Source organism: Morone saxatilis, unplaced genomic scaffold, assembly GCF_004916995.1.
Source record: "Morone saxatilis isolate NCDOM2014 unplaced genomic scaffold, NCSU_SB_2.0 Contig14, whole genome shotgun sequence".
Taxonomy (NCBI): Eukaryota; Metazoa; Chordata; class Actinopteri; family Moronidae; genus Morone; species Morone saxatilis.
In genome coordinates this window covers 13975507-13992878 of record NW_023339696.1, presented here as the reverse complement: position 1 = coordinate 13992878, position 17372 = coordinate 13975507, and the positions used below count along the sequence as shown (strand labels likewise).

At 40.0% G+C, this 17372-nt stretch overlaps 1 protein-coding gene across 1 annotated transcript; it reads left to right on the top strand.

Annotated features, from left to right (window-relative positions):
* Positions 1 to 1295: 1295 nt before the first annotated feature.
* On the top strand, positions 1296 to 12964 carry gcgra (glucagon receptor a). Its single transcript, XM_035654407.1, has 13 exons — positions 1296 to 1434; positions 1925 to 2021; positions 3292 to 3399; positions 3552 to 3652; positions 3829 to 3923; positions 4700 to 4892; positions 5791 to 5950; positions 6083 to 6143; positions 6810 to 6879; positions 8603 to 8691; positions 8795 to 8939; positions 9816 to 9857; positions 9950 to 12964. The coding sequence occupies exons 1-13, from the start codon at positions 1381 to 1383 to the stop codon at positions 10313 to 10315; spliced, it is 1581 nt and encodes a 526-aa protein (XP_035510300.1). The 5' UTR covers positions 1296 to 1380; the 3' UTR covers positions 10316 to 12964.
* Positions 12965 to 17372: the final 4408 nt, after the last annotated feature.

Below are 17372 nucleotides of genomic sequence, written 5' to 3'. Positions count from 1 at the left end.
ATGAGCCCTATTTGAATCAATGCCGACATCTAGAAAAAACATCTCATGCCAGAGATCCTTCTTTGTATTAAGACACTTTTGTTACTGTAAAACAATTGTATACATTGTATTAGCAGTGGAAACATGTCAGGTGTGACATGTCTGATTGTGTTAAGGGCACGAGAGTCAGTGCCTTGATCTCAGCTGGACACGTCCTGACCCGATGTCAGACCAGACAAGAGAGTCTCTGATCCGACAGGCGCCTATGGCAATCAGTCAATCTGAACTACAGCTAATGCTAACTACATCCTGTGGTCATTACACTGAACAGGCCATTTAGAAACTATGGCTCTTTGGTTTAGATATTATCTGATGTCTGACTTCCAGTAGAGCTTTGTAATATATAAGGGTGGACCTTTATATTGTTACTCCTGGTGGTTAATTCAACCCAGACTTTTGAAGCTTGTTGACATGTTCAGTCAAAACGCAGAGTAAAAAAAAACTCTGATTTGAATTGAGGCTTTCTTGAGCGCATACATACATATTGCATCTGTCATGACACATTGTGCTCTTATCTCTTGAACAAACATCATACCCCCAGTAAACAAAAGAAATTCCAAATACATCAACATGAGCCCATCCTCCTCCCTGCCACGAGACTAGAACAGAATGGAATTTGAAACGTTTTAGCCAAAAATGTTTCCATGGTCAAGGTGTTTTTTGCAGAAACGTTTCAGATTTCGTTCCGTTCTCTGGCTTCAACCAAATCTCTTGGGGGAGCTTGTGGCGTCGATCGACACACAGGTGAGTGACCTCTGGCACACATGCTCAATCAAACACTGACAGGCTTTAAGATTCAGGTGGACAGCGGCCAACTGTGAGTCACTGAGCAAGTGAAGCTCTGCTGAGCTGCAGCTGTCAATGCTGATGGGACAAACAGCATTTCCTGGAGGTTTTTGGCCCTGTGTTTGATGTTCTGGACATTCGGGTTCTGGGTAGTCCGTGCTGCTGTATCATTCAGCTGTTAACCGTGTAAATTAATGGAAGAATGGAAATGGCACTGGTCAGGCTCACAATGGATATCCCCCTTATGCCTATTTAGGATAAAAGTTACACTGAAATATTCTCTTGATTTTACTACTGCTTCTTCTGCATGCCTTTAAATCTGGTGTAATTGCAGTGTGATAGATATGATGTAGCATTTTCCTTTTTTGGTTCTCTTGCTTCGCACGGCCAAATTGAGCCGAGGTAATAAGTAGAGTGTTTGCAATGAGCTTTGATGGATTGTGTGTCTCTGTGTCATCCAGGCAGTGTGGCGAGCGTAGATAAGCCCCCTTATGAGGTGAAAACACTTCCCCGTCCTGCAGTATCCCCTCCCAGCACCAACAGCAGGAATAAGGGATGTCACGGCTGTTCCTCCTTTTGGCAGCACTCATTGTCTACAGCAGCATCCAGGTGGGTCCCAAGAGCATGCATATACATACATGTACACACTTTTCCCCAGAGGTTAACAGCCTGTGAACTTCCATTAGTCACTGGCCTTTACAGTGTGGGGGTGGGTGTTGTTTCTTCAGCTCTGCTTTCTTCTAAAACATGCCAGAGATCTACGGTTTGGAAGCTTAAACAAACTATACCTGTTTTTTTAATGACACGAGTATTACAGTGTACAATATATCAACCTGCCCACACAGTAGTACAAGCCCTCCAAACAGACAATGCATCAGGGTAGAACACAGAGTAATTCTGATAGATTATATCCCCATCTTGAGGATGGGTTGTTTACAGAATATTGTATATATGAAGTGAAGTGAAACAAATTAATACCAATTCAGTTTGCAACCATTTTATCTTCATGGTTTGTGTGAATCCTACATTCTCAAAATCTTTCTTACCCACCTGGTTACACTACGTCCACATCCTGTTATGTGCTCCACCATTTCCTTAGGTGTCTCCTGCTGCTACTCTGGATAAGTTGAAGGAGAGTTGGAAATTGTACATGATGGAGTGTGATCACAACAACAGCCGAGACCCGCCAAGCACTGGTGAGCTGAACGTATAACTCATTTTTAATGTTTAAACCTGAAATAACTAAAGAAGAATTTTGTGGCCACTTTGGGGGCAGCAGAAACAAGCCCTAAATATTATGACATTTTACTGTTAATTAATGTGGCGAACTGGTTAGCATACAGTTGACTTATTGTATATATGAGTATGAGCATTTAGCGTGGTGTTTTTGATAACCTGATGAATGTCCAATATTACGTCTACTTTTAGGTCTGTTTTGATCCTGAGAGAAATATCTGTTTGGTGCTGGATAGGTAGTGTACAGCGGGTTTATCAGAGATTTTTCAGCTACTGTAGAAACATTAAATAGAAATAAAAATGTCTCCTTCTAAGGTAGTGAAAACACAATGATTCCTATATCCAGGCGATTATACACTAATGAAAACATACATATGAATATAAGATTACATTTCCTCGAATAGATCCTCCTAAATGTTACACACTGGACCTTTAAGAGAAACAACAAAGTGCAACATTATAATAAGCTATGATTCCTTAATCATTATTGGTGCTTTCTGAGAAGGTAAATGTGAAAGAGGTATTATTTTGTAATGTATAATTTGCATTCACATTAGAGATAAAAATCAGCATTTACCCTCACCTTGTGGTGCAGTGGCAACTATCTAATGTAGTAGAGCAGGTAATGGTTAGGTCGCATGGTCACCAGACTATGGAGCGGCTGCAATTTCCGCTCCCTGCTCAAACCATTGTATAATCACTCTGCCTGCAGCCGCTCCCAGTTTTCTATTTGCTGCACCACACTCTCTGCTTTCTGCAAACGCTGCGAGAGCTCCAGTTCGCTCCATCAACAGAGTGTTTAACTAAATGGCGAATGCTGCCCTTCAGTTGCATTATAGTCTGTTAGCTTGTGGAATAGAGGCGGAGAACACTGATGCTCCAACTTTCAAAAAGGCAGCTTCCCACACTGCACACAAAATCACACCACTCCGCAGCACTCATACACCCTTCCTGTCCCCATGAGTGTAGGAGCATATAAGCAGGTATAGAGGACATGGGACATTATATACCTGAACATCCACCTCTGCTATCACTAACAACTGGCAGTGTTTACATCCTTTGTTGAGAAGATGAAAGGTGTGGTAGTGGAAGGTCATCGATGGAGGACTTTACTCTGAAGTCAAAATGAAAGACTATGATGTGCACAAATGCCATAATGGCCACCAGCAGCCATCACTTCAAAGACATGGAGAAACTCTGACCTGTATATAATGTTTTTTTTATCTCCAGGCCTTGTGTGCAACAGGACTTTTGACTATTACGCTTGTTGGCCCGATGGACTCCCTAACACCACTGTCAGTGTGTCTTGTCCGTGGTATCTGCCGTGGCACCATAAAGGTAAGAGACGTGTGGGTTAGCAGATGTGTCATGTTGATGCACAGTCATTCGTAGATCCTGCAGAGAAAGACAGCTGTCCATGACAACTGGACTTTCCAGTAAATAACAGAGACTGTGTGTGTGTGTGTGTGTCTGTCTGTGGATATGTGTAGTTCAGCACGGCATGGTGTATCAGGAATGTGATGCAAACGGCCAGTGGGTGACTACGAAGAATACCAGCGAGTGTGACTCTAGTGATCCAGTGGTAAGAAATGTCTCGTTATCAGACGGCATTAGACATAAGAGATACTAATATTTTGTGTGTGTTAGCTAATTTGAAGAGCTGAATTTGAAGTTACAGTTAAAAATTTAAACTAAAATGAACCACATCGCATATCACCCTTCTCACCAGTCTAAAGTCCATGTGTCCGTATGTGTTTTAATTTGCAGCAGTACTATGGCCATATTCGGGTCATGTACACAGTGGGCTATTCCTTATCACTGGTGGCTTTGGTGTTGGCACTTGGCATCCTCATATTCTTCAGGTAATTATGATTTTTGATTAAAATAAATTCTGCATCAAACACAGCAAGGTGGTTAAAACACATTTAAAAGAATAATTAGAAGTTTTAGAAAATACACTTATTCACTCTCTGGTGGAGATAGACTGATAGGCTACCACTCTCATATCTGTCCATCAAATGTAAGGTTACAGTCAGCAAACGCTTAGTTTAGCTCTTAGATGGGAAGCAGGGGGAAACAGGTAGCCTGGCTCTGTCCAAAGATAATAAAATCCACCTACCAACACCTATAAAGCTCAATAATTAGCACGTTATATCAATGTTTAAAAGGACATTTTGTTTTTTTATTTGCTGGAATATTTCCTGGCTCTGAGCAGTAGCTTTCCTGGAAGTTGGCTGGTTGCCTTGCAACAGCTTCCAGCCAAGAAATAGTCTGGCACATAACCACCCATAATTACCCAAAAAACAAGTAATATATAGGCTAATATTTTAATTAGTAGGGCAACAATAAGTGTTTCTTTAGTTCTCTGTGAACAAGACAAATGAGTAACCTTGTGCTTTGGGAAACATTTTTCACCATTTTCATACATTTTATGGACCAAACAACTAATCAATTAATCGAGAAAAAAACCAACAGATTAATTAATAATGAAAATAATTGTTGGTTGCAGTCCAATTAATTAGTCAGCTTCAGAGGCTATTGTGTGGTATAGAGTGGTATCAGTCAAACTGTCCCTTTAAGCATTTTTTTCTGTGAAGGATTACAGTGAAAGAGACATTTTTTGCCTCTCACTCATCAGGAAACTGCACTGCATGAGGAACAACATCCACATGAATCTGTTTGCCTCCTTCATCCTGCGAGCGCTGTCTATCCTCATCAAAGACGCTCTGTTGGAGGCCACCAACATCACATCGCAGGACCTCGGTAGAGACCAGGAGCAGGGATTCCCCCAGGCATCTATGCCTCCAGTAGAGCTGCTGGTGAACAATGAGGTCAGTAGTGATCTGCAGCTCATCAACACGCTATAAAAGGCAGTGTTTTATTGTGTCATTAAAGAACTGTATACAAAATATTAGAGGTGGAGGGTGTATTTTTTCTTTTTGCTAAGGGGAGGGTAGTCTGTATTTTTTGGGCAAATAGAGAAGCCTTTTGTTATTTTTACCATACAATACATTTAAACACAAAGTTTAAATTAGATTACATCTCATCTTTAATAGTTTAGTTATTATTGGTGGGTGAGTTGTACATAAACAGAACTATATTTTGAGATATATCATGCAGAAGAAAAACACAAAGCACTCACAGCAGCACAATCCTGCAAATTGGTATCTTTAAGAATGGAAAATGCAACTGGACCACGGTCTGAATCAAAGTACTTATTATGTATCATGCTGTATAATCATGCTGATTACTGTATGTCTGCATACCCTATAAATGATGTAAATAATAGAATATAGAAACATGAAAACTACATAAGGTCTATCAAAGATTGCACAGCCATAATTATATTTTGTATAAAAGTGCAATATGAATAAATAAGTAAAAATTGTTGTATGCATAGAACATTATATTCTCATTTTGTGTGCCACAGAAATAATTGTAGCAGCAAATTATCCTTAAAAGGGATAAGGGTCAACAATGTAGGCTGATGTGTAGAGTACTCGTGCTCGTGTGTTTGCATTGGGGGGTGGGGGGTCACAGCTGGCTGAGGCTGGGGTGAAAGTTGCTGCTGTTGTAAAATCTCATGGCTGCCGGCACAAAGCCTGAATCCCGGAGGCAGAAGGAGCTCCCATCTGCTGCACCGCTGATCTCACAACTGAATAGTGTTTAACTTCAGTACAGCTTGATATTTTTATCATTTGTGAAACAAGCCTCACTGCTGTCTTGCAGACGACGGTTAGCTGTCGCATCGCCGTGGTGATGATGCAGTACAGTATCATGGCCAACAGCTACTGGCTTCTGGTGGAAGGCATCTACCTCCACAACCTCCTGGTCATCACTGTGTTTACAGAGAGGAACTACTTCAAAATATACCTGTGCATTGGCTGGGGTGAGCTGGCCTGTTGGGTGTCTGACAATTTGCATGAAAGGAAATAAAGTGAGGGCAGATAAATGTAAAAGGCTGTTACACTGGTGTACACAATTACTGTTTTGCATTTAGACAGCTCTCATTTCTTTACAGGTACCCCCTTAATATTTCTTGTGCCCTGGGTGGTAGCTAAATACCTATATGAAAATCAAGAGTAAGTTATCTCTCTCTCTCTCTTTCCCTTACTCCTGCATCTGTAGCTTTGATCAGATCCTGCAAAACAGCTTACATTTTAGCTCATCCATGTTAATTCCACACTCATAACAGTATCTCATATCAGAAAAAAATCTGGCAGATGGCCTTTCTCCTAAGCATATGAATGTTGACACTCAGCAGCTCACGGTCAATTTAACACGTAATTACGACACGAGGAGTTGGCTGCAATTAAACTTTTCACACAGACACGTTTTATCTTCTGCAGGATGCCAAATATGAAAACCATCTCAGAGCAGCAGTTGTGTTGGCATGTTTTTAATATTCCATGATAACATTCAGCGCCCAAACTTTATTATGCAGTCCCTAAGGGTCTGCAAATGGGGGTGAAAGGGATTTTATGGGAGGACTTGCTAAACCGCCGACACATTGTGTTGTTATGTAAAGCTTTAAAAAACCACGATGGGGCTGTGTGTGCCTCCTCTGGTGGAACAGCTAGGCCATCAGTCTCTCACATCTCGTAAGCGAGGGAGAGGAAAGCTTTCTACTGTTGCAGGAGTTACAAAACTGTGTAATGAAATGTGTTACAGTGAGCCTTGTTTGAAATATGTGTGCATGTTGAGGTATGTCTCTCACTGATTGTTTCTCCGATGCCTTTCTTTTTCAGGTGTTGGGAGCGAAATATCAACATGAATTACTGGTGGATTATTCGTTCTCAGATACTGCTGGCTGTTGTGGTAATTTCCTCTTCCTCCCTCTTATTCTGTTTCTGCCTCCTGCTCTTTTTTTGGACCGTTAGATTCACTTTCACAGTATGCTATTTCCTAAGCATTTAAATCCAAAGTGCCATATAAGTTGCTTATCATGTTTGCATTGAAAATACACAAAACCAAAATCCAAACATGTTTACCCAGCACTTGCATTTCAGCAATTCTTTTTCCATTCATACTCTATACAATATTTAACATGCCTCATTTATTCATGGAGTGTAAAAGGCTGTCTGTGCTTAAAGGCTAACATAAGGGAAACATCTTAAGATTCAAAGGATTTTTGGATTAAAGAAATATGATTTTTCTTGCACTGTAAGCCACCACACAGTTCGGCTAACAGCTAGCCACACTGTGACCGTGCCCTTTTATTGTAGGTGTGCTCTGCAAAGGTCAGTTCGGAGCTTTTATATAAGTCCAATTTGTCATGGCTCTTATGTCAGGCCAGTTACACAGACATCCCGGCGTTTTCCATGCATTAATCGTCCTGCTAAGTGGCCTGTATCCCACAGGAATTCCTGTGTTTGAGTTGTCGCAGGGATGGGAGGGCTAGTTCCCATTTCAGTGTTTCCTCCTATATCCTGACCACGTTCCAGCTGCACATCAGAGTGCCCCTGCAAGAACATGTGATTTTGCTTTTCAAATAATTCATGACAGATTAAGGTCTATGCTAATATGAAATAACATAAACATACATATAGATATCTATCTATCTATCTATCTATCTATTCTTATCTATCTATCCCATCTATCTATCTATCTATCTATCTATCTATCTATCTATCTATCTATTGTTATTGTTGTTATTGTATATGTTATATTTATGTGATTTAACATGGCCTAAGCATTCAATAAATACACAAATGTAAAATGTAGCCACATAGTTTCATACATAATGAAACTTTCAAAAGGGTACATGCTGGTCTTAGTTGAAAATATATCTATTGTTTGATCTTTATTCACATATTCCTTGGCTTGTAACTTTTGCTCATTCCAGCATTTGTACTCAACAAAAAATTACTAAAACAACTAAGAACTGCCCTGCGTTTATAATCACAGAATGCCAGGACAATAATTGTATGCTCAATTTGGGTCCAGCTTCACTTTTTTCTTCCAAGAACATACTAATTACCAGTAATAATTTAGTAAAAAGGTTATATCAGATGTAAGTGATTTTCATCAGAGGAACCCTTGCTGTTTCTTGAAATGCCAGCTGCTGTGAAGGTTCCCTGATAACAATGTGCCTCTGCTGTGTGGGTAATGAGGTTAAATCAATCAAATCACAAAAAAACATGTTTTGTACTTATAACTATTGGTATGAATCCACACAGATAGTTTTTGTTTTATCTGCGTTTTCATTTGAAACTTTTGCTATTTCTTTGTTCAACGCGTTTTTTTTGTTGTTTTGTTGTTACATACTTCTATGAGTATTGTGGATTATGCATTGGAAAGTACACATTGCTGTTGAGTTTTTCAAATGGAATTTTTCAATTAAAATTTTGTACACCTCCTTTGTTTTCAGGCAGTTTCAGCTTGGCAGTGTCTCAAAACCTTTGCACATTAAACCAAAACTATTTGCAAGTCTTCACATGACTATTAAGTGAGAAACATTATGTTTTGGCTGAACTGACGCTTCAACATCTGTAACTCATTCGATCCAAACCATTATAATCAACACCGGTGTCTTTCACAGATCAACTTCCTTATCTTCATCCATATCATCAAAATTCTTGTGTCAAAACTTCGAGCGCACCAGATGAGATACACAGATTACAAATTCAGGTAAGGTCAAAGGTTAGAGCAGTTTATTTCTCTTTATTTTTCATGTTATTCTTTCCACTTATTCTGTGCTTTGTCTCTTTGTCTTTCATCCCCGCCATCTCAGGTTGGCTAAGTCGACTCTGACGCTGATCCCTCTGCTGGGTATCCATCAGGTGGTCTTTATCTTTGTGACAGACGAGTCCACCAAGACCACCATCGGTCTGCGACTCACCAAGCTCTTCATTGACCTCTTCTTCTCCTCCTTCCAGGTTGGACTCGGGAATAAATAAAAATCATATACAATTATTTTAATGAACAAAGCTAATGTCATTTATTGAATGTCCTTGGTCGTGTATATCAGGGCTGTGATTCAGGGGTTCAGTGGTTGAGTGACGCATCTTATGGCTGCATAATTCCGCCTATTGTTCCTGTACTGAGACAAAATAAAAAAATACATAAAAATCATACAATGTGTTTGCAATAACTTAAAGGGTAAGACATGCCCAAATAGGATAAAGGATAAAACATTACGTTTAAAGGACAGTCTTTGTTCTCAAATTTCAATGATGTCAATCTTAACAAGCTTAAATAAAAGACGGATAACTGCAGCTGAGAATTACATTTATCGCCTAATCAAATCAAAATCTCAAAATTCACGCTTTACTAAACAAACAACAAACCAAAAAAATGATTCTTTCATCTTGTCTAAGTGTCGCTCGAGTTGAGTTTGTTCAGTCATCTGTTCAGAAGTCTTTATGTCTGAGCTTCCGTTCCCCCAGACAACTGAGAAGTGCTGTATTTACTTATGTGTCAGGAGGGATTACATTAACATAACGTGCTGTCTGTGCTGCTAACTGGTTGTGTCACCCTGTGACATAATTATGCTGACCTTTTTGCTACGGGGACAAAGACGTGTGTCAAGATTACAGCCAACCAACATGGGAAAAAAGCCTTGATGAACAGAGCGACAGAGAGAGGAAGATGCAGTAAGAATCCCAAAGTCAAAGATGACAAGTGTAGCCAGGAGACTTTCAACTTAAGACAGAAGACACTCTAATGTGCATGTCATTGCGCTCAGCAAAAGTGAATATTGTAGCTGTCATGAGTTAATGTAGAGGACTGACTCAGAATTGTTGTCTCCACAGGGTCTTTTGGTGGCCATCTTGTACTGCTTTGTCAACAAAGAAGTGAGTTTCCTCATCTGCACAACAAACACACGATTGTCAACCCCCGACTTTTATCCCGTTATCACATCAATAACTTTCATCTCCGTCCTCAGGTGCAGTCCGAGATACTGAAGAAGTGGAAGCGCTGGAAGCTTGGGAGGAACATCGAGGAGGAATACCGCCACACGTACAGCAATACCCCAAACACGAAGACAGGCAGCCTGTTGAACCATGTCTCTCGACTGCCTCATCTCCCAGACATCGCCAAAACCTCTGCCCCGGTCTGCACCCCTGAGGAAAGGCACATGCTTGTGGCTGGATGTCACAACGGTATGCTTCACAGTAAGGAGGAAAACCAGTGCGTGTCCCCGCTGCACGAAGGAACCAACAGCAACTGCACCCTAGTGGAGGACATCAGCCTCACGGACAAGGTGCAGTGTTACGACGGTCAGAGAGAGAATGTGGAGAGCCACCTGTAAAAGGCGGTGGGAACAAGAAATTGAAGAACGTTGGAGGGCCTTGAGCTCTCATGTGGCTCTGACATATGCCCTGGGTGGCTGTGAAGAGCTGGGCTGATCATCTGAGTCATCTGTCAGACTGGTCTTTGCCCAGAGATCAGTGTCACTGGGAGACCGAGCAGCACTCAGCCCTCTCCACAGCCTGAGAATGAATACGGCAGACATCCACACTGCGATGTTAATGTGCTGTGAGCCTCGTCAATGGACTTTTGTGGATGTTTGTCAGATACTGAAAGAAACTGATGCATGTTGAACAATGCAACAACAGCGTTGCAAGGCAGTTAAGCCATGTAAAATAATAAGAAAAAAACCCTAAAACCTCAAACAGCAACAACAGAAACAAAAGGAGACAACAACAACAACAACAAAAAGACACAGGGTCCTTGCTTAAGCCTCTGCTTTAATTTGTGATGTGTATCAAATGTGTGTTTTGTGGTACTGGAGGTTAAAGACAAACTGGACATTGAACTGCATACACAAAAAAGACCAAACAAGTGACACAAAACAAGATGATAGGGAACAGAAGAAAATGCTTTCTTTTTCTTTTTTTCCTTTGCTTCGATAGCTGTAAATGGTTTATTGTCTATATTGACTATGATGAAAATGTACAGAAAAAGAAGAAACATTATGTTGACTGTATCTCATACAGTAAGGTGACCACAGTGTTGAAGTGGCCCCTTTAATGGCCCATTGGAAATTGGCAGCTCACCAGGTCATTCCTGGCTTAGATATAGACATTAAAAGAGGTCAAGAGATGGTATGGGATAAATTATAAATAAGCTGAAATGATCGTGGCTTGACGTAGTGAAGTGTTTTACAATAAAAATAAATCCTTTTTATATAAGTCTAAACCTTGGATACTGCTGAGGGCTACAGTTGTAACTGTGTAAATGTGCCAGGTGTGTTTTTGAGGGAAATAGTTGCAATTCTGTGCCATTAAATATGTTTTATTCTCCCCTTGTCATCAAGATGTTGTCTGACGCACATACCTTGGGAAACAGTAGTGCACTCAACCCTTACGATGAATGTTCATAGGGGAAACCATGCACTCAAATCAAGGATAAAAATACACAGCATATAGACATGAACTATAAATCCACACATGCATAATCTATGAATCCAACACTGTGACTCAAAATAGCATCTCTGGAACAAGTGTGTTTTTACGATGTTAAATACAGGCTGTCATGCATGCAGATTGGGCAGATTTAGTGAACTTAAGTCATCAGTTGTGTGCATCATTCGCTGAGGATTTGTGCCATACAGTGTCATCGCATCAGTATCTCCACTGTGCAAGCGCCAAAAAGTCAGAGAGCCTGTGCTAATGACTGCATGCGCCTAGTTACTCTACAGACAGTGTTTATTATTCAGCCTTATCCCGTGTCTGCAGGGACACGGGGAGTTTAGAACAAAACTCTGCACCATAGAGTAGAACAAAACCTCTCTAGTAAGCATTCTAGCAACAGAGAAAGCTAAATAAGCAGTGGTACATTTGCTTCTGAAAACATGGCATTTATTTTTAAAGAAGAGAAGCTTCTGCAGAGCATTCATTAATCTTTGAGTCACAAAACATTTTGCCAGAACTAACTCAACTTGACTTTGTATGTATGACTATTTGCACAATGTTAATTTATAATTGGTAAATACTGTGTGTATATATGTTTATATAGTTGATTTATTTGATTGCTGTCAATATATTTCATGACATGTGTGTGTATGTATGTACAAGTATATTTTCTTGTGGGTATGAATGTGTGTAGTTTCAGTATTCCAGATTTATGGATGTGCCACAGTAGGATGAATCATTGGCTACAGATAAGCGATAGGTTGATGTAAACCAGTGCTACTGGCTTCACACAGAGCACAGAGGTCAGAGGTCGTTATGAGTCAGTTCGACACTAGCATATACAGTATTGCAACACATGACATTCCCAGAAGTCATGCCTATATAAGGCACAGGGAAGACACAGCTCTGTGTTTTATTATGGAAGCCACTCTCAGCGTAGTAGTTCATAGTTCAGAGCTAAATCAGCGAAACACCAGCGAAATGTTTATCATTTGGATAATAGCTCTGTGCATTTTCACTTCAGCCAGGTGCTGCAGGCTATTTTTCATCAGCGTCTGCTGAGAATTGTAATAGAGCAGGTAGATATCAATACTGAGAATTGAGCTGGGAGCACACACTGGCACTGCTGTTGGTCAGAGGTGAATTTACAGTGTTTTTCTTGTTTTGCAGAGCAGGTGAAATGTTTGCATACTGACACAGTAACAAAGGAATGTTGTGCACCTTCAGTAAAAATAATATTCAGTAGAGTATATAAGTATGGTCAAAGTATATTGCTAATTTTATTTCAAACTAATAAATGTATTTTAAGCTGTGACCATATCCATATATGTTTTTCAAACCAGCAGCTTGGGTCACTCCCCTTTCTGGACCAAAGTGGTTCTGTCTGAATGTATTCTTCAAGAGGCCCAAATCAGTTATGTTCATTTTTGTTTTCTCTTAAAAAGTGGTTATGTACAGTATATTTGCTGTGAGGAACCAATCAGTAAAAACTGACTGTGTTCGGGTGTATGCAGTCATCATATATTGTGTACGCTTATCAAACTTTGTCCAAATGGTGAAAGAATAAATTACAATGTATGTGAAAGAGGATTTTAACTTGCTTCGTCTTTTGTTCTGGTGAACTTTCAAAGCCAAAGAATGTGTAGGTTGACTTTCTTGGCTTGTTGGTCATTGTAAGCTGCAGGGGCTAGCTGGCCACCCCTTCTGGCTGGCTGAATGCCGAAATGGCCTATAAGAGAGGTGAGTATTGATTCTGCCCCGGGGGTCAGGTGCTGTTGAGAGCACACGCTGTTCCTTTTGGGACCAAGAGCCACACTGGCTTTAAAACTGCTCAGTTTAAACTTGCCAGGATCTTTAAAGGTCCAGTGTGTGTAGGATTTAGAGGCATCTAGCAGTATAGTTGCAGATTACAGCTCAATTGCTTTATCCTTGCAAACAGCTCTATCTAGAGCCAGTCTTTGGTTTGTCTGTTCGGGCCTACTGTAGAAACATAGCAGTACAACATGGCTCATTCTAAGGTAACAAAAACACAGCAATTCCTATATTAAGTGATTATACGGTAATGAAAACATACCTATGAATATGATATTCAATTTCTGCCAATAGATTCTTCTAAAGGTTACACACTTGACCTTTAAACGACTCCTTCGTTAATCCTGCCTTCAAGTGAGGCCATTCGGAACGACTAGCAGTAAACACGTCTACGAACTAGTTCTTTATGAGCATAACCCAGCCCTTATGGTTGTTACTGTTCGCAGGGCATCGTGCGTTATAGCTGAGAAATGACAGACAAGGCCTTAATGCTGCACCAATTTTCAAGAAATGGATAAAACTAAAAGCAGTCCAGCTCCCTAAAATTGTGTTGCAATTGTTTTTGCCATATGGGTTAGAAAGAAACAAAGGCAATTATGGAGTTCATAGTTGTTATGTCTCACACTGATTGTGTTGTCATGATTTTTATTCGTTCATGTCCATTGTTTCTTGTCATATTTTTATATTTGTTTTTGTTCTGCCAGTGTTCTTGGACTTTTACTTTGTCTTCCTTGGACCTTGTTGTGTATTGGAGTTTGATTCTTCCCTAAATCCTATTGGATTTGTTATACTCTTGGGACTGCTTTTTCTAGATTTGACCTTTGCCTGCATCCTCGTCCCCTGTAAGCCTTTTGTTCATTGACTTTTTGCTCTAAAGTCATTTCCACTGCACTAGCTCTGCCTCAAGGTGTCTGCATTTGGGTCCAGTTCCTTGTGTTCATGGCTACCCTGCTTGTACTATTTGTGACAATAGTCTCGGGTAAGGGAGCAAAATGACATACCACCACAAATCAGGTGATCATTAGCAGATCTCCCTGAGAACTAACTAAACCTACTTATTTAGAACAGGAAGAGAGAAACTGTTGTGTCCAAATCCCCTAGGGGTTCTCTCTACTAGCTATTTGGGATTAGTAGGACCTGATAAACATAAAAACTAAGCATTGTCTTTGAACAATTAGTAGTTTTCACAAACACACATATGAGGACATCAGGACTTTATTTACTATAAAACTTTGTCCCTATATGAGGATTCAGGGTCACAGGGGGATATACTTATTTTAATTATCTTGTCTTGACATAATATAGTAAAGTCTTTTTGTATGCTGCATGGACAAAAAAAGGTCTCTTAATACATACGTGGTTCTATCCTTGTTTGAGGAGATTTAGAAAACAGAAAAGAAGAACTGATCATATTTGCTCTTTGTTAGTGCTTCTTCCAACACAACTGATATCTGTCTCTGTCAATAGGAATGTTAATTGTAGGGACAAATTATTCTAAAATCCATTTGCTCATTTGTGCATCAAACATTGTTTTAGTCTAATTGAGTTGAGTCCAGTCTTTCTAATGTCAACCACAGAGGCAAGCCAAACTGTACCCAGTGTGAGTCTCATTCACTGCACCTTCCGTGCTGCTCTCAAACTTTGTGATGTTGGCCGTGAGATTAACGTCTTCATACTCTGACGCTCCTGAGACACTGCGACCTGTTATACTTTCAAAATGCTGATAATTACTCAGTTGTGCTAATTTCAACAGCTTCCCAAGACTATTATCTACTTTTTTTTTTTTTTTTGCCAAAACCCTCTGCAAAACCACCTTGACTGTTTCTTCAGCAGTCTGTGATTAATGTAAGAAAACCAGATGTTTGAAATTGTGGTGGCACATTTTTCTGCACACTCTTACCAAGGATGTTGGTGTTGTGGAGTGAAGATAGAGACATCCAGTGACAGTAGTTTTCAAAATGACCAGCTCTCTGATGTAATAAAAACAAACATTGATTTGAAATGACATGCCCTTGTTTGCCTTAACAACTAATTACGTACACAACGTTGTTTAGCAGGGTTGGCTTCCTTTAAGAATAGACCACAGGGGCTTTTTTTCAGCATGGAACAATTTAACGTCTTTGGGGTATAAGAAGACGGGAAGTGGTGGAAACAGCATCTTTTCTACACTTGATAATGCACAAGGAGTGAATATATTGGGGGGGAAAGGTCAATTGATGTATTGTTTATCGTTTCTCCCTCAGGCCTGTGAAATGGGCTTGTGTCCTGATCTGGACAAACAGATTGTGTGTGATTGGACTGTTATTTTCCACCCATTGCTCTCTGGCAGGCTTTCAGGACAACTGCGTGCCATCATCACTTCCCAGGATCCTTAGCTTGGCACAGCAGGAGAGACACAGGGTGAATGTGAATCAATGTTTAACATCCACATATTTCACCAAGTCACCAAGCTACTCAAATTCTATATGTCTGAATGCAGTGCACGGAAATATAACTAAATTAGTTAATGTTGTATGTGAACTGTGACATGTGCTTTGGGCGATATGAAATTAGTATGTCACAAGACATTACAACAGTGTTTTGATTTAAAAAAAAAAAACGTATGCATATGTGATATATTGTATAAGCTATATTCATGGATGCTATATCGTCACAATTTTCTTGATTTATAAATATGTATAAATCTGTTTATCTGAAGAATAGATTGTGTAATTTTTGTTCAAAGCAGCACAATCGCTGAAAATGTTGAATTGTAACAGAAAAGCTTGTCAAAACAAGCCTTATTCTGCAATTATGCCTTCGCCAGAGCACAAATGCAACAAAATATCAAATATCACATTGTTAACATGGAAACGAAGACTTCTCTAAGTGTATATTGCTACTGGCACTGTCTCTTTCCCCACTATTCTCTCTGTCTCTTTGTGCTGTTATCTTCCTCTATCATTCTCTCTCTGTCTCCCTTTCCATGTCTCTGTTTGTCCAAGAGAGCCTGAAGTGAAGAATTACAAAGAAAGTAAAAGAATGTTTCTTTACTTTTAGCTGTATGGAAAAAAATCACTGAAAATGCTGAGAGCTTATCTAAACGGCTCTTTGCTAACTCGGTTTAGCTATTGATCACTGTAAAGTCTACGGAGTCATCAATAACCAGCCTCCTTTATTGTCGTATAAATCCCCTTACCGGGCAGCTCCCATTCATCACGCCACTCCACCCACGCTGACTGAGTGAACATGGCACGGCCAGAGTCAGGAGCAGCTCATCCAAACGAAATAAGGCAACGATCAAAAACTGCATGGACCAATTCATCAATTACAAGGTAAGCCAGTGTATATAATAGAATTGACTTTACCCTTTGACCTATTTTAAATTCACATGAAAAGTGCACATTGAAAGAAATTGAAACCGGAAAAAACTTACGTTTAAAATTCTGACTTTGGACTACCATGTCCTCAGGCTGTGTGCTAAAAAGAACATTGGTGATAACAGTTCAACTATATAGGCCTTTAAGCCATTTAGAAACTATCCCAAAACCCAATGCACAAAGTGAAGCAAGTAGATGGGCTAATTAATCATAAGATGAATAGGTTTTGGACTGTTTTAAGTTGTAAATTAAAGGTAATTGCCTCTTTAAAAGGGACTGTGAGGCAGACAGAGCCAATTTGCAAACTTAATGTCAGAAACCTTGTAACCTTGCGAGGCAGCTGGACTTCCTACGGTGATACTGACCCAATCAGTGTCAATGAACTACTGGCAGTTATGGCATGAGCTGAGTGATTGTTGACAATGGCAGCTGCTAAACACGTTAGCATAGATGCTGCTAGCCTCAGTTATATCAGAACTGGAAAGTGTTTCTTCATTGAAGGAAGAGCACTGAAGGCTTTTCTCAAGATGTTTTCAGTCTTCTCCCGACTGACTTCCGTAAGAGTTTGACAACGTTATTTGGTTCGTTGATCTGATCGGTTGAAGTTCGCTTGTGGTAGACGGTGATCGACAAGATGGTTCACCCAATCACGTTTGAAACCTTGTACCTAACCTAGGAGATCAAATATTCTCCCATTCACAACCAACAACTACAAATGTTTTTCACATAAATACAATAGTTTTTTCTCAGCCTATGATAGCATGGCACATGTAAAAAGCAG

Excerpts from the sequence above, each read along its gene's own strand:
- gcgra (XM_035654407.1), top strand. The coding sequence starts at position 1,381 with ATGTCACGGCTGTTCCTCCTTTTGGCAGCACTCATTGTCTACAGCAGC. Across the intron at positions 3,400-3,551 it reads TCTGCCGTGGCACCATAAAG|TTCAGCACGGCATGGTGTAT; the intron begins GTAAGAGACGTG and ends GGATATGTGTAG. Across the intron at positions 8,692-8,794 it reads TACACAGATTACAAATTCAG|GTTGGCTAAGTCGACTCTGA; the intron begins GTAAGGTCAAAG and ends CCGCCATCTCAG.